The 23,366-nt window shown below is 35.5% G+C and overlaps 1 protein-coding gene across 13 annotated transcripts in view; it reads left to right on the plus strand.

Moving 5' to 3' along the window:
• The window catches only part of LOC140682075 (transcription factor 4-like), a 177,439-nt gene that overhangs the window by 126,402 nt on the left and 27,671 nt on the right, over positions 1-23,366 (plus strand). For 7 of the 13 annotated variants that reach the window (XM_072922987.1, XM_072922990.1, XM_072922991.1 and 4 more), the window contains 3 exons: positions 9,921-10,086; positions 15,628-15,775; positions 18,502-18,952. In XM_072922987.1, coding sequence (XP_072779088.1) covers positions 9,921-10,086; positions 15,628-15,775; positions 18,502-18,937 — 750 coding nt within the window. In that variant the 3' untranslated portion in view covers positions 18,938-18,952. Of the gene's footprint in view, positions 1-9,920; positions 10,087-15,627; positions 15,776-18,501; positions 18,953-19,731; positions 19,962-23,366 lie in introns of those variants that run through there. The other 6 variants (XM_072922998.1, XM_072922994.1, XM_072922999.1 and 3 more) reach the window with 3 other exon arrangements.

Here is a 23,366-nt window from a genome sequence, read left to right on the forward strand (position 1 = left end):
TCTACCAAAATTTTGGAGTTCTAGATTTGGGATTTTGAGGTGAAAATCCCAATTTTTGGGACATTTCCAAAAAAAATTTGGAGTTTTTTGGTGAAAATTTGACGATTTTAGGTGAAAATTTGACAATTTTACGACAAAATTCGACGAATTTACGACGATTTTTGGGTGTTTTTTGGAAGAGTTTTGGGATTTGGGATTTTGGACTCAAAAACCCAAAATTTGTGGATTTTCCCCCAAAAATTTGGACATTTTTGTTCAAAATTTGACGATTTTACGACCAAATTTGACGATTCTACGACAAAATTTGACGATTTTACGACGATTTTTGGGCATTTTTCTCACCAAATTTTTGGGATTTGAGATTTGGGATTTTGGACTCAAAAACCCAAAATTTGTGGATTTTCCCCCAAAAATTTGGACATTTTTGGTCAAAATTTGACGAATTTAGGCGAAAATTTGACGATTTTACGACAAATTTTGACAATTTTTCGACAGAATTTTGGGACTTTTTTCTCCAAATTTGGGGGTTTTGGGATTTGAGGTTTTTGGGGTGAAAATCTCAAATTTTGGGGTTTTTTGGTCAAAATTTGACGATTTTAGGCTAAAATTTGATGATTCTACATCAAAATTTGACGATTTTTACAACAAAATTTGATGATTTTACGACAAATTTTGACAATTTTTCGACAATTTTTGGGCAGTTTTCTCACCAAATTTTTGGTATTTTAGATTTCGAGTTTTGGGGTGAAAATCCCAAATTTTGGAGTTTTTTTGGTGAAAATTTGACGATTTTACGTCAAAATTTGACGATTCTACGACAAAATTTGACGATTTTACGACGATTTTTGGCCATTTTGAGTCAAAATTTGGGCTTTTTTTCACCAAATTATGGAATTTTGAGATTTGGTGTTTTGGGCTGAAAAACCCAAATTTTGGGGTTTTTTGGTGAAAATTTGATGATTTTAGGGGAAAATTTGACGATTTTACGTCAAAATTTGACGATTTTACGACGATTTTTGGCCATTTTGAGTCAAAATTTGGGAGTTTCATGGAAGAGTTTTGGGATTTCGGATTTCAGATTTTGGGGTGAAAAACCCAAATTTGGGGATTTTCCCCCAAAAATTTGGGGTTTTTTGGTGAAAATTTGACGATTTTAGGCGAAAATTTGGCGATTTTACGTCAGAATTTGACGATTTTACGATGATTTTACAACGATTTTTGGACGTTTCTTGGAAGAGTTTTGGGGTTTGGAATTTGGAGTTTTGGGGTGAAAAACCCCAATTTTGGGATTTTCCCAAAAAAAATTGTGGGTTTTTTGGTGAAAATTTGACGATTTTACGCGAAAATTTGACGATTTTACGTCAAAATTTGACGATTTTACGACAAAATTTGACGATTTTACGACGATTTTACGACGATTTTTGGGCATTTTTCTCCCGAAATATTGGGGTTTTAGATTTGGGATTTTGGGGTGAAAAAACCAAATTTTGGGTTTTTTTGGTGAAAATTTGACAATTTTACGACAAAATTTGACGATTTTACGACAAAATTTGACGATTTTACGACGATTTTTGGCCATTTTATGTCAAAATTTGGGTGTTTTTTGGAAGAGTTTTGGGGTTAGAGATTCGGAGTTTTGGGGTGAAAAACCCAAATTTTGGGACATTCACCAAAAAAATTCGGGGTTTTTTGGTCAAAATTTGACGATTTTAGGCCAAAATTTGACGATTTTATGACAAAATTTGACGATTTTACGACGATTTTACGACACTTTTTTGCCCTTTTTCTCCCAAAATTTTGGGGTTTTAGATTTGGGATTTTGGGGTGAAAAAACACAATTTGGGGATTTTTCCCAAAAAAAATTTGGAGATTTTTGGTGAAAATTTGACGATTTTACGTCAAAATTTGATAATTCTACGACGATTTTGGGGCGTTTTTCTCCCCAAATTTTGGCGTTTTAGATTTGGGATTTTGGACTCAAAAACCCAAAATTTGTGGATTTTCCCCCAAAAATTTGGACATTTTTGGTCAAAATTTGACGATTTTAGGCGAAAATTTGACGATTTTACGACAAAATTTGATGATTTTACGACGATTTTACAACGATTTTTGGGTGTTTTTTGGAAGAGTTTTGGGGTTTTAGATTTGGGATTTTGGGGTGAAAATCCCAAATTTTGGGTTTTTTTGTTCAAAATTTTAGGCGAAAATTTGACAATTTTACGTCAAAATTTGACGATTTTACGACAAAATTTGACCATTTTACGACGAAATTTGACGATTTTATGACAATTTTTTGTGATTTTATGTCAAAATTTGGGGGTTTTTTTCACCAAATTTTGGGGTTTTGGGGTTTGGGGTTTTGGGGTGAAAATCCCAAATTTTGGGGTTTTTTGGTGAAAATTTGATGATTTTAGGCGAAAATTTGACGATTTTATGACAAAATTTGACCATTTTATGACAATTTTTGCCGATTTTACGACGATTTTTTGGGCATTTTTCTCCCAAAATTTTGGGGTTTTAGATTTGGGATTTTGAGGTGAAAAACCCAAAATTTGGGTCTTTCCCAAAAAAAATTTGTAGATTTTTAGTGAAAATTTGATGATTTTAGGCGAAAATTTGATGATTTTACGACAAAATTTGACGATTTTATGACAAAATTTGACGATTTTACGACGATTTTTGGACTTTTTTTGACGAGTTTTGGGATTTGGGATTTGGAGTTTTGGGGTGAAAATCCCAAATTTTGGGATTTTCCAAAAAAAATTTGGTGTTTTTTGGTAAAAATTTGACTATTTTACGTCAAAATTTGACAATTTTACGACGATTTTACGACGATTTTTGGGCATTTTTCTCCCCAAATTTCTGGATTTGAAATTTGGGATTTTGGGCTCAAAATCCCAAAATTTGGGAATTTTCCCCCAAAAATTTGGAGTTTTTTGGTGAAAATTTGACGTTTTTACGCGAAAATTTGACGATTTTACGACGATTTTTCGCGATTCTACGACAAAATTCGACGATTTTATGACGATTTTTTGGACGTTTCTTGGAAGAGTTTTGGGGTTTGGGATTTGTAGTTTTGGGGTAAAAATCACAAATTTTGGGATTTTCCCAAAAAAATTTGGGGTTTTTTGGTGAAAATTTGACAAATTAATGTCAAAATTTGATGATTTTATGACAAAATTTGACCATTTTACGACGATTTTACGACGATTTTTTGCCATTTTTCTCCCAAAATTTTGGGATTTGAGATTTGGGATTTTGGACTCAAAAACCTAAAATTTGTGGATTTTCCCCCAAAAATGTGGACATTTTTGGTGAAAATTTGACGATTTTACGATAAAATTTGACGATTTTACGACGATTTTTGGGTGTTTTTCTCCCCAAATTTTGGGGTTTTATATTTGGGATTTTGGACTCAAAAACCCAAAATTTGTGGATTTTCCCCCAAAAATTTGGACATTTTTGGTGAAAATTTGACGATTTTAGGCGAAAATTCGACAATTCTACGACAAAATTTGACGATTTTACGACGATTTTACGACGATTTTACGACGATTTTTGGGCATTTTTCTCCCCAAATTTTGGGATTTTGGATTTGGGATTTTGGGGTTTTGGGCTTTGGGGTTTTGGGGTGAAAATCCCAAATTTTGGGATTTTTTTGGTGAAAATTTGACGATTTTAGGCAAAAATTTGACGATTTTACGACAAAATTTGACGATTTTACGACGATTTTATGACGATTTTTGGACATTTCTTGGAAGAGTTTTGGGGTTTGGGATTTGGAGTTTTGGGGTAAAAATCACAAATTTTGGGATTTTCCCAAAAAAATTTGGGGTTTTTTGGTGAAAATTTGACAATTTGACGTCAAAATTTGGGGGTTTTTTCATTGAATATTGGGGTTTTTTTCCCAAAATTTTGGGATTTTGGGGGGTTTCAGAAATTTGGATTTTGGGATTTTGGGATTTTTGGGGATTTCAAAATTTGGGGATTTTGAAATTTTGGGGATTTCAGAATTTGGGGATTTTGGGGATTTCAGAATTTTGGGATTTCTAAATTTTGCCATTTGGAGATATTAAAATTTCGTGACTTTGGGGATTTTGAAATTTTGGGATTTTGGGATTTGGGGATTTCAGAATTTTGGGATTTTGGGGATTTCAGGATTTTGGAATTTTAGGGATTTCCGAATTTTAAAATTTTGGAATTCTGGGATTTTGAAATTTTGGGATTTGGGGATTTTGGAATTTTGGGATTTTGAGGATTTCGGATTTTGGGGATTTCGGAATTTTGTGATTTTGGGGATTTTGAAATTTTGGGGATTCAGGATTTTGACATTTTCGAATTTTGGAATTTTTGGATTTTGGGGATTTTGTAATTTTGTGATTTTGGATTTTTGGGGATTTTGAAATTTGGGGAATTCAGGATTATGGGATTTTGGAATTTTAGAATTTTGGGATTTTGGAATTTTGAAATTTTTGGATTTTGGATATTTCAAAATTTTGGGATTTAGAAATTTTGGGGACTTCAAAATTTCGGGATTTTGAAATTGTGGAATTTGGGGATTTCAAAATTTGAAAAATTTCAAAATTTACCATTTAAACCTTTTGCCATCTCCAAATTCCGAATTTTTTTTTTCCAAACTTTGACATCACCAAATTTTACCAAATTTTTTTTCAAATTTGGGTCAAATTGACTATTTTTTTTTGGTTTTTATTTTTTTTGGCAGATTTCTCACCGGCACGTCCCGCCCGCCCCTCCCTTGGGGATTTCAGAATTTGGGGATTTTGGAATTTTGGGATTTTGGATATTTCAAAATTTTGGGATTTTTGGATTTCAAAATTTTGCCATTTGGGGATATTAAAATTTCGGGATTTTGAGGATTTCAGGGTTTTGGGATTTCCAGATTTTGGGGATTTTGAAATTTTGAAATTTTGTGATTTGGGGGATTTTGACATTTTGGGGCATTCAGGATTTTGACATTTTGGAATTTTGGGATTTTGGGGATTTCAGAATTTTGGGGGTTTTTTAATTTCGTGATTTTGGGGATTTCGACTTTTTGGTATTTTGGGGATTTTGACATTTTGGGGGATTCAGAATTTTGGGATTTTGGGGATTTTGACATTTTGGGAAATTCAGGATTTTGGGATTTTGGAATTTTGTTATTGGGGGAGTTTAGGATTTTGGGATTTTGGAATTTTGGGATTTTGGGAATTTTGAAATTTGGGAATTTCATATTTTTGGGATTTTGGGGATTTTGAAATTTTGGGGGATTCAGAATTTTGGGGATTTCAAAATTTTGGGATTTGGGGACTTCAAAATTTCGGGACTTTGGGATTTTGGAATTTTGAAATTTTGGGGATTTCAGAATTTTGAAATTTTGGAATTTTGGGATTTGGGGGATTTCAGAATTTGGGGATTTCTGAATTTGGGGATTTTGGGGATTTCCAAATCTTAGGATTTTGGAATTTTGAGACTTTAAAATTTTGGGATTTTGGGGATTTCAGAATTTGGGAATCTGGAAACTTTGGGGGATTCAGGATTTGGGGATTTTGGGGATTTCAGAATTTTGGGATTTTGGTATTTTTTAATTTTAAAAATTTTGGAATTTTGGGATTTTATAATATTGGGATTTTGGTTATTTCAGAAATTTGGAATTTTGAAATTTTGGGATTTTGGGGATTTCAGAATTTTGGGGATTTTGAAATTTTGGGGGATTCAGAATTTTTGGATTTTGGGGATTTCAGGATTTCGGAATTTTGGTATTTTGAAATTTAGAATTTTTTGGATTTGGGGATTTCACAATTTTGGGGATTTTGAAATTTTGGGATTTTCAGGATTTCAGAATTTTGACATTTCCCATTTCAATCTTTTGGCATCTCCAAATTCCGATTTTTTTTTTTCCAAACTTCAGCATTTCCCAATTTCACCAAAATTTTTAGGAATTTCGTTTAAATTGACGAATTTTTTTGGGTTTTTTTATTTTTCGGCAGATTTCTCACGCCCGCCCCTCCGTTGGGGGATTTCAGAATTTGGGGATTTTGGGGATTGCAGAATTTTGGGATTTTGGGATTTTGGGATTTCAAAATTTGGGGATTTTGGTGATTTCAGAATTTTGGGATTTGGGGATTTCAGAATTTTGGGGATTTTGGGGATTTGGAATTTTGGAATTTTTGGATTTTGGGGATTTTGAAATTTTGGGGCATTCAGGATTTTGGGATTTTGGAATTTGGGGGATGCAGAATTTGGGGATTTTGGAATTTTGGGATTTCGGGATTTTGGGGGTTTTGAAATTTTGGGATTTTGGGGATTTCAGAGTTTGGGGATTTTTAAATTTTTGGGGATTCAGAATTTTGGGATTTCATAATTTTGGTATTTTGGGATTTCATAATTTTGGTATTTTGGGATTTAATATTTTTGGGATTTCGCGATTATGAGATTTTAAAATTTTGGAATTTTGGGATTTTGAAATGTTGGGATTTGGGGATTTTGAAGATTTCAAAATTGGAAAAATTTCGAAATTTACCATTTCAACCTTTTGCCATCTCCAAATTCCGAATTTTTTTTTCCCAAATTTCACCAAATTTTTTATGAATTTCGTTTAAATTTAATAATTTTTTGGGGTTTTTTTAAATTTTTCGGCACATTTCTCACTGGCACATCCCGCCCGCCCCTCCCTTGGGGGATTTCAGAATTTGGGGATTTTGAAATTTTGGGATTTTGAGATTTCGAGATTTTAAAATTTTGGGATTTTGGGGATTTCGAGATTTTGAAATTTTGGGATTTTGGGATTTCGAGATTTTGAAATTTTGGGATTTTTGGGATTTCAGAATTTTGGGGTTTCGGGATTTCAAAATTTTGCCGTTTGGGGATATTAAAATTTCGTGATTTTGGGGATTTTGAAATATTGAGATTTTGAGGATTTCAGAATTTGGAATTTTGGGATTTTGGGGATTTTGAAATTTTGTGATGTTGGAATTTTGGGATTTTGAAATTTTGGGATTTTGGGGATTTCAGAATTTGGAATTCTGGGATTTTGAAATTTTGGGTTTTTTGGAATGTTGGGATTTCATAATTTGGGAATTTTGGGATTTTGAGACTTTAAAATTTTGGGATTTTGGGGATTTCAGAATTTGGGAATTTCGAAACTTTGGGGAATTCAGGATTTTGGGATTTTGGGGATTTTGACATTTTGGGGGATTCAGAATTTTGGGATTTTGAAATTTTGAGATTTCAAAATTTTGGGATTTTGGGATTTCAAAATTTTGGGATTTGGGGACTTCAGAATTTGGGGATTTGGGGGTTTTGAAATTTTGAGATTTTTGGGATTTTGAGGATTTTGAAATTTTGGGGGATTCGGAATTTTGGAATTTGGGAATTTCAGAATTTTGGGATTTTTGGGATTTCAAAATTTTGGGATTTTGGGATTTCAGAATTTTGGGGATTTCTGAATTTGGGGATTTTGGGGATTTCAGAATTTTGGGGATTTTGAAATTTTGGGGGATTCAGGATTTTGGGATTTCGGAATTTTGGGATTTGGGGATTTCAGAATTTTGCGATTTTGGAATTTGGGGGATTCAGAATTTTTGGATTTTGGAGATTTCAGAATTTTGGGATTACGGATTTAATGATTTTGGGATTATGAGATTTTAAAATTTTGGTATTTGGGGATTTAAAAATTTTGGTATTTGGGGATTTTGGAATGTTGGGATTTCGGAATTTTGGTACTTTGGGATTTTGAAATTTTGGGATTTGGGGATTTCAGAATTTGGGGATTTTGAAATTTTGTGATTTTGGGGATTTCAGACTTTTGGTACTTTGGGATTTCGAAATTTTGGGATTTAGAATTTTTTGGATTTGAGGATTTCAGAATTTGGGGATTTTGAAATTTTGGGGATTTCAGAATTTTGGGATTTTGGGATTTCAGAATTTGGGGATTTTGGGATTTTGAAATTTTGGGATTTCAGAATTTTTGGGGTTTTAAATGCTGGAATTTTGGGATTTGGGGATTTCAGGATTTGGGGATTTCAGGATTTTGGGATTTCAGAATTTTGGAATTTTGAAATTTTGGAATTTTAGGATTTCAAAATTTGAAAATTTTCGGCATTTCTCATTTCAACCTTTTGCCATCTCCAAATTCCGAATTTTTTTTTTCCAAACTTCGACATCACCAAATTTTACCAATTTTTTTTCAAATTTGGGTCAAATTGACAAATTTTAAATTTTTGGGTGTTTTTTTTGTCAGATTTCTCACCGGCACGTCCCTCCCGCCCCTCCCTTGGGGGATTTCAGAATTCGGGGATTTTGGGGATTTCAGAATTTTAGGATTTTGGAATTTTGGGATTTCAGATTTCAGATTTCGGGATTTTGAGATTTTGGGATTTTGGGATTTTGGGGATTTTGAAATTTGGGGGATTCAGAATTTGGGGATTTTGGGGATTTCAGAATTTTGGGAGTTTGGAATTTTGGCATTTGGGGATTTCGGGATTTCAAAATTTTGCGATTTGGGGATATTAAAATTTTGTGATTTTGCAATTTTGGGATTTTGAAATTTTGGGATTTCAGAATTTTGGAATTTTGGGATTTCAGAATTTTGGAATTTTGAAATTTGGGGGATTCAGAATTTTTGGATTTTGGGGATTTCAGAATTTGGGGATTTTGAAATTTTTGGATTTTGGGGATTTCAGAATATTGAGATTTTAAAATTTGGGATTTTGAGGATTTCAAAATTTGAAATATTTTGAAATTTACCATTCCAACCTTTTGAACCTCCAAATTTCGATTTTTTTTTTATTTCCAAAATTTGACATTTTAAAATTCTGTTTCAGAATTTCAGACTTTTTTTTGAATTTGGGTCAAACTGACGAATTTTTTTTGGTTTTTATATTTTTTGTCAGATTTCTCACCGGCACGTCCCTCCCGCCCCTCCCTTGGGGGATTTCAGAATTTGGGATTTTGGGGATTTCAGAATTTGGGGATTACGAGATTTTGGGATTTTGGGGACTTTAGAATTTTGGAACTTTGAAATTTTGGGATTTTGGGGATTTCCAAATTTTAGGATTTTGGAATTTGGGGATTTCAAAATTTCGGGATTTTGGTATTTTTTAATTTTAAAAATTTTGGAATTTTGGGATTTCAGAATTTTGGGATTTTGGGGACTTCAAAATTTTGGGGTTTTGAAATCCAAAAATTTCGGCATTTCTCATTTCAACCTTTGGCCATCTCCAAATTTTGAATTTTTTTCTTCCAAACTCCGACATCACCAAATTTTACCAAATTTCGATCAAATTGACTAATTTTTTTTTTAATTTTAATTTTTTGTCAGATTTCTCACAGGCACGTCCCTCCCGCCCCTCCCTTGGGGGATTTCAGAATTTGGGGATTTGGAAATTTTGGGATTTTGGGATTTTTGAATTTTGGAATTTTAGGATTTTGGAATTTTGGAATTTTAGGGATTTCAGGATTTTGAAATTTTGAAATTCTGGGATTTTGGAATTTTGGTATTTCAGAATTTTGGGATTTTTAAATTTTGGGGGATTCATAATTTCGGGATTTTGAAATTTTAGAATTTTGGGATTTGAGAATTTTGGGATTTTGGGGATTTCAGAATTTTAGGATTTGGGGATTTTGGGATTTTTGGGGATTTCAAAAATTTGGGATTTTGGGGATTTCAGAATTTTGGGATTTCGGAATTTTGGGATTTTGGGATTTAGAATTTTTTGGATTTGGGGATTTCAGAATTTTGACATTTCTCATTTCAACCTTTTGCCATCTCCAAATTCTGATTTTTTTTTTTTTCCAAACTTCTACATCACCAAATTTTACCAAATTTTTTTTCAAATTTTGGGGATTTCAAAATTTGATTTTTTTCAAATTTTGGGGATCAAATTGACAAATTTTAAATTTTTGGGTTTATTTTTTGTCAGATTTCTCACCGGCACGTCCCTCCCGCCGCTCCGTTGGCCGCTCACCGCGACGATTCCGTTGCCTCCGGACGTTCGGCCCATTCGCTGCTCCCCAACCAAATCCCGGTGCCGACGCTTCCGGTGACTTCCGCCGCCTCGCCGGAGCTTCACCAGGACCCCTACAGGGGTGAGGAACCGGAAATCCGAAAAAAAATTGGGATTTTTAGGGATTTTTGGTGGGATCTGGGTAAAAAAAAAAAATTTGGGGTATTTACGTCAAAATTTGATGGTTTTATGACGATTTTTGGTGATTTTATGAAGATTTTTGGGTGTTTTTCTCCCTAAATTTTGGGATTTGGAGTTTGGGATTTTCTGGGTTTTGGGGTTTTGAATTTTTCGGTTTTGGGGTGAAAACTCCAAATTTTGGGATTTTTTCCCCCAAAATTTGGGGGTTTTAGGTCAAAATTTGAAGATTTTACGTCAAAATTTGATGGTTTTATGATGATTTTTGGTGAATTTACGATGATTTTTTGGTGGTTTTCGCCCTAAATTATGGGAATTGGGATTTTTGGGGTTTTGGGTTGAAAATCCCAAATTTTGGGATTTTTCCCCCAAATTTTGGGGTTTTCTGGCGAAAATTTGGGGTTTTTACATAAAAATTTGATGATTATATGTCAAAATTTGACAGTTTTATGACGATTTTCGGCGATTTTACAATGATTTCTTGGTGTTATTCTCCCCAAATTTTGGGATTTTGGGGTTTTGGGATTTTGGGGTGAAAATCCCAATTTTTGGGATATTTTCCCTTAAAATTTGGGGTTTTTACGTCAAAATTTTATGATTTTTGGCGAAAATTTTACTATTTTACGTCAAAATTTGACGAATTGACGACGATTTTCGACCATTTTGAGTCAAAATTTGGAATTTTTCTCCCCAAATTTTGGGATTTGGGATTTAAGATTTTGGGATTTTGGGGTTTGGCGATTTGGGGTGAAAATCCCAAATTTTGGGTTTTTTTTGGTGAAAATTTGGAGTTTTTACATCAAAATTTGATGATTTTATGTCAAAATTCGACAATTTGACAACAATTTTTGACCGTATTGAGTCAAAATTTGGGTTTTTTTCCACCAAATTTTGGAATTTTGGGATTTGGTTTTTTGGGGTGAAAATTCTAAATTTTGGGGTTTTTTGGTGAAAATTTGGGGGTTTCTGGCGAAAATTTGGGGTTTTTACGTCAAAATTTGATGGTTTTATGATGATTTTTGGTGATTTTATGATGATTTTCGCCAATTTAAGGACAATTTTTGGGTGTTATTCTCCCCAAATTTTGGGATTTTGAGGTTTTGGGTTGAAAATCCCAAATTTTGCGTTTTTTTGGTGAAAATTTGACGGTTTTATGTCAAAATTTGATGATTTTATGACGATTTTCGTCGATTTTACGACGATTTTTGGCGATTTAACGACGATTTTCTGGCGTTTTTGTCCCCAAATTTTGGGATTTAGGATTTTGGGGTTTTGGGGTGAAAATCCCAAATTTTGGGGTTTTTTGGTGAAAATTTGGGGATTGTACATCAAAATTTGGCGATTTTGGCAAAAATTTGACGATTTTACATCCAAATTGGATGATTTCACGATGATTTTGGGTGTTTTTTGGAAGAGGTTTGGGATTTGGGATTTTGGGGTGAAAATCCCAAATTTTGGGGTTTTTTGGTGAAAATTTGGGGGTTTCTGGCAAAAATTTGGAGTTTTTACGTCAAAATTTGACGATTATACATCAAAATTTGACGGTTTTATGACGATTTTTGGCGATTTTATGAAGATTTTTTGGTGTTATTCTCTCCAGATTTTGGGATTTGGGATTTGGGGGTTTTGGGGTTGGGATTTTTGGGATGAAAATCCCAGATTTGGGATTTTTCCCTCAAATTTTGGGGTTTTTATGTCAAATTTTGACGATTTTACGTCAAAATTTGACGGTTTTATGATGATTTTTGGTGATTTTACAACGATTTTTTGGTGTTATTTGCCCTAAATTTTGGGATTTGGGATTTTGGGGTTTTGGGGTGAAAAATCCCAATTTTGGGGCTTTTTGGTGAAAATTTGACGATTTTACATCAAAATTTGACCTTTTTTGACAATTTTTGGCGATTTTATGATGATTTTTGTGTGTTTTTCTCCACAAATTTTGGGGTTTTAGATTTGGGATTTAGAGGTGAAAAACCCAAATTTTGGGACTTTCCCCAAAAAATTTGGGGTTTTTTGGTGAAAATTTAATGATTTAACGTCAAAATTTGACAATTTTACGTCCAAATTGGACAATTTAACGACGATTTTTTGGCGTTTTTCTCCCTAAATTTTGGGATTTGGGATTTTGGGGTTTTGGGGTGAAAAACCCAAATTTGGGGTTGTTTGGTGAAAATTTGACGATTTTACGTCAAAATTTGACAGTTTTATGATGATTTTTGGTGATTTTATGATGATTTTTGTGGTGTTTTTCTCCACAAATTTTGGGATTTGGAGTTTTGGGGTGAAAATCCCAAAAATTTGGGTTTTTTCCCCCAAAATCTGAGGTTTTTACGTGACATTTTGATGATTTTATGTCAAAATTTGACGGTTTTATGATGATTTTTTGGTGTTATTCGCCCCAAATTTTGGGATTTGGGATTTTGGGGTTGGGATTTTTGGGGTGAAAATCCCAAATCAGGGGTTTTTTGGTGAAAATTTGATGATTTTACGTCAAAATTTGACGGTTTTATGATGATTTTTGGTGATTTTATGATGATTTTTGGGTGTTTTTCTCCACAAATTTTGGGATTTGGGATTTTGGGATGAAAATCCCAAATTTTGGGGTTTTTTTGGTGAAAATTTGGGGGTTTTACGTCAAAATTTGACGATTTTATGTCAAAATTTGACATTTTTACGACAATTTTTGGCATTTTTACGTCAAAATTTGGGGGTTTTTTGGAAGAGTTTTGGGATCTTTTTCCCCAAATTTTGGGGTTTGAGATTTGGGATTTTGAGGTTTCGGGGTTTGGGATTTTGGGATGAAAACCCCAAATTTTGGGATTTTTCCCCCAAATTTTGGGGTTTTTTTGGCAAAAATTTGATGATTTTATGTGAAAATTTGACAATTTTACGTCCTAATTTGACGATTTTATTACAATTTTTGGGTTTTTCTCCCCAAATTTTGGGATTTGGGATTTTGGGATTTTGGGGTTTGGATTTCTGGGTTGAAAACCCCAAATTTTAGGATTTTTCCCAAAAAATTTGAGGTTTTTAAGTCAAAATTCGACGATTTGACGACAATTTTTGACCGTATTGAGTCAAAATTTGGGTTTTTACCCACCAAATTTTGAAATTTTGGGATTTGGTGTTTTGGGGTGAAAATCCAAAATTTTGGGATTTTTTTCTTCCAAATTTTTGGGTGTTTTGGTGAAAATTTGACGATTTTACATCAAAATTTGACATTTTTACGAAAATTTTCGCCGTTTTGTCCAATTTTTGCCGTTTTTCGTCAAATTTTTGCCATTTTTGGTCAAATTTTTACCGTTTTTCATCGAATTTTCCAACTTCTCCATGGAGGTCCACCATGAACATCTCAAGAACTTCTTGGTGGGACCTTCTGGGTGGGTGGAGAACCTTTGGAGAACCTTCTAAAGGTCCACCTGGAGAACCTTCTGAAGGTCCACCAAAGGAGAACTTTGGAGGTGGAAAAAGAAACTTATGGAGGTGGAGACTCCACCCACAAAATTTGGTGGCTTTGGGACCTTCTGGGTGGGTGGAGAACCTTTGGAGAACATTGATGAAGGTCCACCACGAGAACTTTGGAGGTGGAGAAAGAAACTTATAAAGGTAGAGACTCCACCCCAAAAATTTGGTGGATTTGGGACCTTCTGGGTGGGTGGAGAACCTTCAGGAGAACCTCATGAAGGTCCACCTGGAGAACCTTCTGAAGGTCCACCAAAGGAGAACTTTGGAGGTGGAGAAAGAAACTTATGGAGGTGGAGACTCCACCCCAAAAATTTGGTGGATTTGGGACCTTCTGGGTGGGTGGAGAACCTTTGGAGAACCTTCTGAAGGTCCACCTGGAGAACCTCATGAAGGTCCACGAAAGGAGAACTTTGGAGGTGGAGAAAGAAACTTATGGAGGTGAAGACTCCACCCCAAAAATTTGGTGGATTTGGGACCTTCTGGGTGGGTGGAGAACCTTTGGAGAACCTTCTGAAGGTCCACCTGGAGAACTTCATGAAGGTCCACCAAAGGAGAACTTTGGAGCTTCAAAAAGAAACTTATGGAGGTGGAGACTCCACCCCAAAAATTTGGTGGATTTGGGACCTTCTGGGTGGGTGGAGAACCTTTGGAGAACCTCATGAAGGTCCACCTGGAGAACCTCATGAAGGTCCACCAAAGGAGAACTTTGGAGGTGGAGAAAGAAACTTATGGAGGTGAAGACTCCACCCCAAAAATTTGGTGGATTTGGGACCTTCTGGGTGGGTGGAGAACCTTTGGAGAACCTTCTGAAGGTCCACCTGGAGAACTTCATGAAGGTCCACCAAAGGAGAACTTTGGAGCTTCAAAAAGAAACTTATGGAGGTGGAGACTCCACCCCAAAAATTTGGTGGATTTGGGACCTTCTGGGTGGGTGGAGAACCTTTGGAGAACCTCATGAAGGTCCACCTGGAGAACCTCATGAAGGTCCACCAAAGGAGAACTTTGGACCTTCAAAAAGAAACTTATGGAGGTGAAGACTCCACCCCAAAATTTGGTAGATTTGGGACCTCCTGGGTGGGTGGAGAACCTTTGGAGAACCTCATGAAGGTCCACCTGGAGAACCTCATGAAGGTCCACCAAAGGAGAACTTTGGAGGTGGAGAAAGAAACTTATGGAGGTGGAGACTCCACCCCAAAAATTTGGTGGATTTGGGACCTTCTGGGTGGGTGGAGAACCTCTGGAGAACCTCATGAAGGTCCACCTGGAGAACCTTCTGAAGGTCCACCAAAAGAGAACTTTGGAGGTGGAGAAAGAAACATATGGAGGTGGAGACTCCACCCCAAAAATTTGGTGGATTTGGGACCTTCTGGGTGGGTGGAGAACCTTTGGAGAACCTTCTGAAGGTCCACCTGGAGAACCTTCTGAAGGTCCACCAAAGGAGAACTTTGGAGGTGGAGAAAGAAACTTATGGAGGTGGAGACTCCACCCCAAAAATTTGGTGGCTTTGGGACCTTCTGGGTGGGTGGAGAACCTTTGGAGAACCTTCTGAAGGTCCACCTGGAGAACCTCATGAAGGTCCATCAAAGGAGAACTTTGGAGGTGGAGAAACAAAATTATGGAGGTGGAGACTCCACCCCAAAAATTTGGTGGATTTGGGACCTTCTGGGTTGGGGGAGAACCTTTGGAGAACCTCATGAAGGTCCACCTGGAGAACCTTCTGAAGGTCCACCAGAGGAGAACTTTGGAGGTGGAGAAAGAAACTTATGGAGGTGGAGACTCCACCCCAAAAATTTGGTGGATTTGGGACCTTCTGGGTGGGTGGAGAACCTTTGGAGAACATTGATGAAGGTCCACCAGAGGAGAACTTTGGAGGTGGAGAAAGAAACTTATGGAGGTGGAGACTCCACCCCAAAAATTTGGTGGATTTTGGAGCAGAAGAAGACCTCTTGGTGGGACGAGGAACATTTTTTGGAGGTCCACCACGACGTTCTCGAGATGTTCATGATGTCTTCTCCTCCAGGAGTGGCCACCGGAGTGTCCTCGGGGAGTTCGGAGATGAAGTCGGACGATGAAGGGGACGAGAACCTCCAGGAGGTGAAGGAGGAGAAGAAGAAGATGGAGGAAGAGGAGAAGAAGGAGATCAAGGCCATAACTAGGTCGAGGTCTAGGTAACGGGGAGCGGTGGGATGTCTTCTGCTGGGTGGTGGGGTGGGACCTCCTGAAGGGTTTGGTGGAGAAGGTCGAAAATTGGAGAAAAAACGGTGAAAATTCGACGAAAAACGGCCAAAATTTGACGAAAATTGGACAAAATTGGACGAAAAACGGACAAAATTTGAGAAAAAAATGGGAAAAAATTCGACCGAAAATGGCAAAAATTTGGTCAAATTTTTGACATTTTTGGTCAAATTTCTGCCGTTTTGTCAAATTTTCAACGTTTTTGGTCGAATTTTTGCTGTTTTTTATCCAATTTTTGCCGTTTTATCGAATTTCTGCCACTTTCGATGAAATTTTCGCCATTTTATCGAATTTTCGCAATTTTCGGTCAAATTTTTGCCGTTTTGTTGAATTTTCACCATTTTTGGTAAAATTTTTCTGGTTTTGGTTGAATTTTGGCCGTTTTCTGTCAAATTTTCACCATTTTGTCAAATTTTTGCTTTTTTCGGTCAAAATTTCGCCAGTTTGTCAAATTTTCACCATTTTTGATCAAATTTTCGCCGTTTTTGGTTGAATTTTCACCATTTTTTCAAATTTTCACAGTTTTGGCAAATTTCCGCCATTTTTGGTCAAATTTTTACTGGTTTTGGTCGAATTTTTGCCGATTTCGGTTGAATTTTCAGCGTTTTGGTCAAATTTTCTCCATTTTATCTAATTTTTGCCATTTTGGGGCCAATTTTTCCATTTTTGGTCAAATTTTCACCGTTTTTGGTTGAATTTTCACCATTTTTTCAAATTTTCACAGTTTTGGTAAATTTTCGCCATTTTTGGTCAAATTTTCGCTGGTTTTGGTCAAATTTTTGCCGTTTTCAGTCGAATCTTTGCCATTTTTGGTCAAATTTTTGCTGTTTTTCATCCAATTTTTGCCTTTTTTTGAATTTCGCCATTTTTGGTTGAATTTTCGCCATTTTATTGAATTTTCGACATTTTGGTCATATTTTCACCATTTTCGGTCAAATTTTTGACGGTTTTGTCAAATTTTCACAGTTTTGTCAAATTTTTGCTGTTTTTTGTCCAATTTTTGCAGTTTTATTTAATTTTCGCTGTTTTTGGTCTAATTTTTGCCATTTTGGTCAAATTTTTGCTGTTTTGGTCGAATTTTCTCCATTTTATCGAATTTTCACCGTTTTGGTCCAATTTTTACCATTTTTGGCCATTTTTGGTCGAATTTTTGACGTTTTTGGTCGAATTTTTGCCATTTTGGCCAATTTTTACCATTTTTTGTCAAATTTTTGCTGGTTTTTGTCCAATTTTTGCCGTTTTTTGTCAAATTTTCACCAATTTTGGTTGAATTTTTGCCATTTTGTCAAATTTTCACAATTTTGTGTCGACTTTTTGCGGTTTTTGGTCAAATTTTCGCCATTTTGTCAAATTTTCGCCATTTTCGGTCGAATTTTCACAGTTTTTGGTCGAATTTTCGCCATTTTGTCAAATTTTCATCGTTTTTGGTCCAATTTTTGCTGTTTCGTCAATTTTTTGCCGTTTTTGGTATTTCCGCCATTTTCGATCTAATTTTCACAGTTTTGTCTGATTTTTACCGATTTTGGTCAAATTTTCGCCGTTCTGTTGAATATTTACTGGTTTTGGTCAAATTTTTGCCGTTTTTTCACATTTTCTCCATTTTGTCAAATTTTTACCGTTTTTTGTCACATTTTTACCATTTTTTGTCAATTTTTACCGTTTTTGGTCAAATTTTCGCCGTTTTTCATTGTATTTTTACCGTTTTCCGTCAAATTTTTGCTGTTTCATTGAATTTTCGCCGTTTTGTCAAATTTTTGCCATTTTGTCGAATATTTACCGTTTTTCGTCCAATTTTTACCGTTTTCTGTCATATTTTTACCGTTTTTGGCCAAATTTTCACAATTTTTTCTCAAATTTCCGCTGTTTTGTCAAGTTTTCACCATTTCGTTAAATTTTCACCATTTTTGGTCAAATTTTCACCATTTTTGGTCAAATTTTCGCCATTTTGTCAAATTTTCCCTGTTTTTGCTCAAATTTTCGGGATTTTCAGTCAAATGTTTGACCTTCTCCATGGAGGTCCACCACGAACATCTCAAGAACTTCTTGGTGGATCTCCCCCAAATTTTCGCCATTTTTCGACAAATTTTTACCGTATCTCGTCAAATTTTGGCCGTTTTTTTATCAAATTTTTGCCGTTTTTGGCCACATTTTCACCGTTTTGGTCTAATTTTGGCCATTTTGTTGAATTTTTACCGTTTTCGGTCGAATTTCTGCCATTTTGTCAAATTTCCGCCATTTTATTGAATTTTCGCCGTTTTTGGTCGAATCTTCGCCATTTTTGGTCATATTTTTACCGTTTTTGTCACTTTTTTACCGTTTTATTGAATTTTCACCATTTTGGTCTAATTTTCGCCGTTTCTCGTCAAATTTTTACCGTTTTTTGTCGTATTTTTACTGTTTCTCGTCTAATTTTTACCGTTTCGAATTGAATTTTCTCCGTTTTTTGTGAAATTTTGGCCGTTTTTGGTCGTATTTTTAACCATTTCTCGTCGTATTTTTTTTTTGTATTTTCACCATTTTTCGTTGTATTTCCGCCGTTTTTTCTCATATTTTTGCCATTTTTTCACCGTTTCTCTTCGTATTTTCACCATATTTTATGGAAATTCTGCCATTTTTCGTGCAATTTTTGACTTTTCCATCTTTTCCCCCCCCCCATTAGCGCCAACGACGACGAGGACCTGACGCCGGTCCAATTTCTGCTCTTTTCGGTCAAATTTCTGCCATTTCCTCAATTTTTCACCATTTTTGATGAAATTTTTACCATTTTCGGTCGAATTTTCGCTGTTTTGTCTAATTTTCACTATTTTTGGTCAAATTTTCACCATTTTGTCAAATTTTTGCCATTTTCGGTCACATTTTCACCATTTTCGGTCAAATTTTTGCCGTTTCATCGAATTTCTGCCGTTTTGTCAAATTTTCACTGTTTTTGGTCAATTTTTTGCCATTTTTGGTCGAATTTTCGCTGGTTTTGGCCAAATTTTCACCATTTTTTATCAAATTTTTACCGTTTTGGTCAAATTTTCACAGTTATGTCAAATTTTTGCCATTTTGTCAAATTTTTGCAGTTTTTGGTCGAATTTTCGCCATTTTGTTGAATTTTCACCGTTTTTGGTCGAATTTTCGCTGGTTTTGGTCAAATTTTTGCCATTTTGTCGAATTTTTACTGTTTCTTTTTAAATTTCCGTTGTTTGATTAAATTTTCACCGTTTTGGACGAATTCCTGCCATTTTCGGTCAGATTTTTGCTGTTTTTTCTCGTATTTTTGCCATTTTTTCACTGTTTTCCGTGAAATTTTCCCCATTTTGCGCATAATTTTTGACGTTTCTCCTCTCCCCCCCCATGACAAGGACCTGACACCGGTCAAATTTCTGCCCTTTTCGGTTAAATTTCCGCCATTTTGTCAAATTTTCGCTATTTTCAGTCAAATTTTTGCCATTTTTGGTCAAATTTTCACCATTTCATCAATTTTTTGACATTTAATGTCGAATTTTTGCCATTTTGTCAAATTTTTGCCATTTTCGGTGAAATTTTTGCCGTTTCGTCAAATTTTGGCCGTTTTTTGTCAAATTTCCACCATTTTGTCAAATTTTTGCCATTTTCACTCAAATTTTCACCGTTTCGTTGAATTTTTACTGTTTTTGGTCAAATTTTCGCCATTTTGTCACATTTTTACCATTTTCAGTTGAATTTCCGCCATTTTGTCAAATTTGCGCCATTTTTAGTTGAATTTTTACCGTTTTTCATCATATTTTCCCCGTTTTTCATTGTATTTTCGCCGTTTTTCTTCGAATTTTCACCGTTTTTCGTCAAATTTTCACCGTTTTTTGTCTAATTTTCACCGTTTTTCCATGCAATTTTTGACTTTTCCATCTTCTCCCCCCCCCATTAGCGCCAACGACGACGAGGACCTGACGCCGGAGCAGAAGGCGGAGCGGGAGAAGGAGCGGCGCATGGCCAACAACGCGCGGGAGCGGCTGCGCGTGCGCGACATCAACGAGGCCTTCAAGGAGCTGGGACGGATGGTCCAACTGCACCTCAAGAGCGACAAGCCCCAGACCAAACTGCTCATCCTGCACCAGGCCGTGGCCGTCATCCTCAGCCTGGAGCAGCAGGTCCGAGGTTGGTCGGATGTCTTCTTCTGGAATGGGGGGGAAGAACAAAAAAAACCGGGAGAAAATCGGTGAAAATTTGGCGAAAATCGGGTGAAAAATGGCCAAATAATGGCGAGAAAATGGGGGAAAAATTCGAATTTTTGAAGGAAAAATTGGGGAAAATTTGGGGAAAAATTGGGGAAAAATTGGGGAAAAAATGGAAAAATTTTGGGCTAAAAATGGGAAAAATTGGGAAAAATTTGGGGGGAAATTGGGAAAAAATTGGAGAAGATTGGAGAAAATTTTGGGTTAAAAATGGGAAAAAATGGGAAAAATTGGGTAAAATTTGGAGTAAAAATGAAGAAAAATTTGGGGAGAAAAGGGGAAAAAATTGGGGGAATTTTGGAGCAAATTGGAATAAAAATTGGGAAAAATTGGGGAAAAATTGGAGGAAATTGGGTAAAAATTACGAAGAAATTGGGGCAAAATTGGGAAAATTTTGGGGGAAAATAGGGAAAAAATTGGAATAAAAATAGGGAAAAATTTGGGACAAAAAGGGGAAAAATTGGGGAAAATTTGGAATAAATTGGGGGAAAATTGTGAAAAATTTGGAATAAAAATGGGGAAAATGTCAGAAAAATTGGGAAAATTTTGGGGGAAAATTGGAGAAAAATTGGGAAAAATTTGGAATAAAAATGGGAAAAAAAGAGGAAAAATTGGGTAAAATTTGGGAAAAATTGGAGAAAATTTGGTGGAAATTTGGAATAAAAATGGGGAAAATTTGGGAATAAATTGGAGAAAAGGTGAGCAAACAGGAAAAAATCCCGGCCGGATGGTCCAACTGCACCTCAAGAGCGACAAGCCCCAGCCCAAAGTGCTGATCCTGCAGCGGCCGTGGTGTCACCCTCAGCCTGGAGCAGCAGCTCCGAGCTCGGTGGGATGTCTTCTGCTGGAATGGGGGGGAAGAACAAAAAAAACCGCGAGAAAATCGGTGAAAATTTGGCGAAAAACAGGCGAAAAACGGGGGAGAAATGAAGAAAAAATGGAGGAATAAATTGAATTTTTAGGGGAGAAATTGGAAAAAATTGGAATAAAAATGGGGGAAAACTGGGAAAAATTTGGAGGAAAATTGAGGAAAAATTGGAGGAAAAATGGAAGAAATTGGGGGAAAATTTGGTGATAAATTGGGGAAAATTGGAAAAAAAATAGAGAAAATTGGGTAAAATTTGGAGTAAAAATGAAGAAAATATTGGGGAAAAATGGGGAAAAATTGGAATCAAAATGAGGAAAAATGGGAGGAAAAATTGGGAAAAAATTTGAGAACAATTTGGAGTAAATTGCAAAAATTTAGGAGAAAATTGGGTAAAAATTGGGCAAAAATGGGAGAAAATTTGGGAAAAATTGGGCAAAAGTTGGAATAAAAATGGGGGGAAATTGGGAAAAATTTGAGAAAAATTTGGGAAAAAATTGGGATAAAAATCAAGAAAAATTGGGGGGAAATAGGGGAAAATTGGGGAAAAATTGGGGGGAAAATTGGAAGAAAATTGGGGGAAAACTGGGAAAAAATGGGGAAAAATTGGAATCAAAATGGGGGAAAATGGGGGAAAATTTGGAATAAAAGTTGGGATAAAAAAGCCCCAGCCCAAAGTGCTGATCCTGCAGCGGCCGTGGTGTCACCCTCAGCCTGGAGCAGCAGCTCCGAGCTCGGTGGGATGTCTTCTGCTGGTGGAAAGGGCAAAAAACCGGGTGGAAATCGGTGAAAATTTGGTGAAAATCAGGCAAAAAATGGTGGAATAATGGCAGAAAAACACAGAATAAATCGGATTTTTAAGAGGGAAATTAGGGAAAAATTGGGGAGAAAATTGGGAAAAATTTGGAAGAAAATTGGGTAAAAAATGGGAAAAAATTGGAATTAAAATGGGGAAAACTGGGAAAAAATGGGAAAAATTGGAATAAAAATGGGGAAAAATTGTGAAAATTTTGTAGTAAAATTGGAATGTAAATGGGGGGAAATTGCAGAAAAAATGGGGGAAAATTGGGGAAAAATTTGGGGGAAAATTGGAGGAAAATTGGGAAAAAATGGGAGAAAAAATTGGGAAAAATTCGGGACAAATTGGAATAAAAATGGGGAAAACTTGGGGAGAAATGGGGAAAAATTGGGAAAAAAATGATGAAGAATTGGGGAAAAAATTGGGGAAAAATTTGGAAAAATTGGGGAAAATTTGGGTAAAATTTGGGAAAAATTGGAGAAAATTTGGTAGAAATTTGGAATAAAAATGGGGAAAATTTGGGAATAAATTGGGGGAAAATGGGAGCAAAAGTGAGCAAACAGGAAAAAATCCCGGCCGGATGCTCCAACTGCACCTCAAGAGCGACAAACCCCAGACCAAACTGCTCATCCTGCACCAGGCCGTGGCCGTCATCCTCAGCCTGGAGCAGCAGGTCCGAGGTCGGTGGGATTGTCCTCTACTGGTGATGGAAATGGGGAGAAATAGGGGGGAAAAACAAAAAAACCCGCAAGAAAATCGGTGAAAATTTGGCGAAAATCGGGCGAAAAATGGCCGAATAATGAGGAAAAAATGGACGAATAAATTGAATTTTTGAAGGAAGAATTGGGGAAAAATTGGGGGAAAAAATGGGAAAAAATTGAGAAAAATAGGGAAAAAAGTGGGGGAAAATGTTGGAAAAAATAGGGAAAAAATGAGGAAAATTTGGGGAAAAATTGGGGAAAAATCGGGGATAAAACAGGAAAAAATTGAGAAAAAATTGGGAAAAAATAGGGAAAAAATGAGGAAAAAATTGAGAAAAATTTGGGAAAAATTTGGAAAAATTGGGGGAAAATTTGGGATAAAATATGAAAAAATTCGGAATAAAAATGAAAAAAATTGGGAAAAATTTGGGAAAAAAATTGGGAAAATTTTGGGCAAAAATGGGGAAAATTTGGGGAAAAATTGGGAAAATTTTGGAATAAAAATGAGAAAAATGTCAGAAAAATTGGGAAAAGTTGGGAAAAAATTTGGAAAAAATTGGGAAAAATTGAAATAAAAATCGGGAAAAATCGAGGAAAAATTGGAGAAAAAATTGGGAAAAGTTGGAATAAAAATGGGAGAAAAATTGGAGAAAATGGGGGGAAATTGGGGAAAAAATGGGAAAAAATTGAGAAAAAATTGGGAAAAAATCGGGAAAAAATTGGAAAAATTTGGATTAAAAATGGGGAAAATTGGGAAAATTGGGGAAAAATTGTAGGAAAATTAGAGAAAAATGGGGAAAAATTTGGAATAAAAATGGAAAAAATTTGGGAAAAAATCGGGGAAAAATTGGAGAAAATTGGTAAAAAATTGGAGAAAAATTGGAAAAAATTGGGGGGAAATTGGAAAAAAAATGGGGAAGAATTGGGGAAAAATTTGGGGTAAAATTGAGGAAAATTGGGGAA

Source organism: Taeniopygia guttata, chromosome W (genome assembly GCF_048771995.1).
Source record: "Taeniopygia guttata chromosome W, bTaeGut7.mat, whole genome shotgun sequence".
In the NCBI taxonomy this organism is placed as follows: domain Eukaryota; kingdom Metazoa; phylum Chordata; class Aves; order Passeriformes; family Estrildidae; genus Taeniopygia; species Taeniopygia guttata.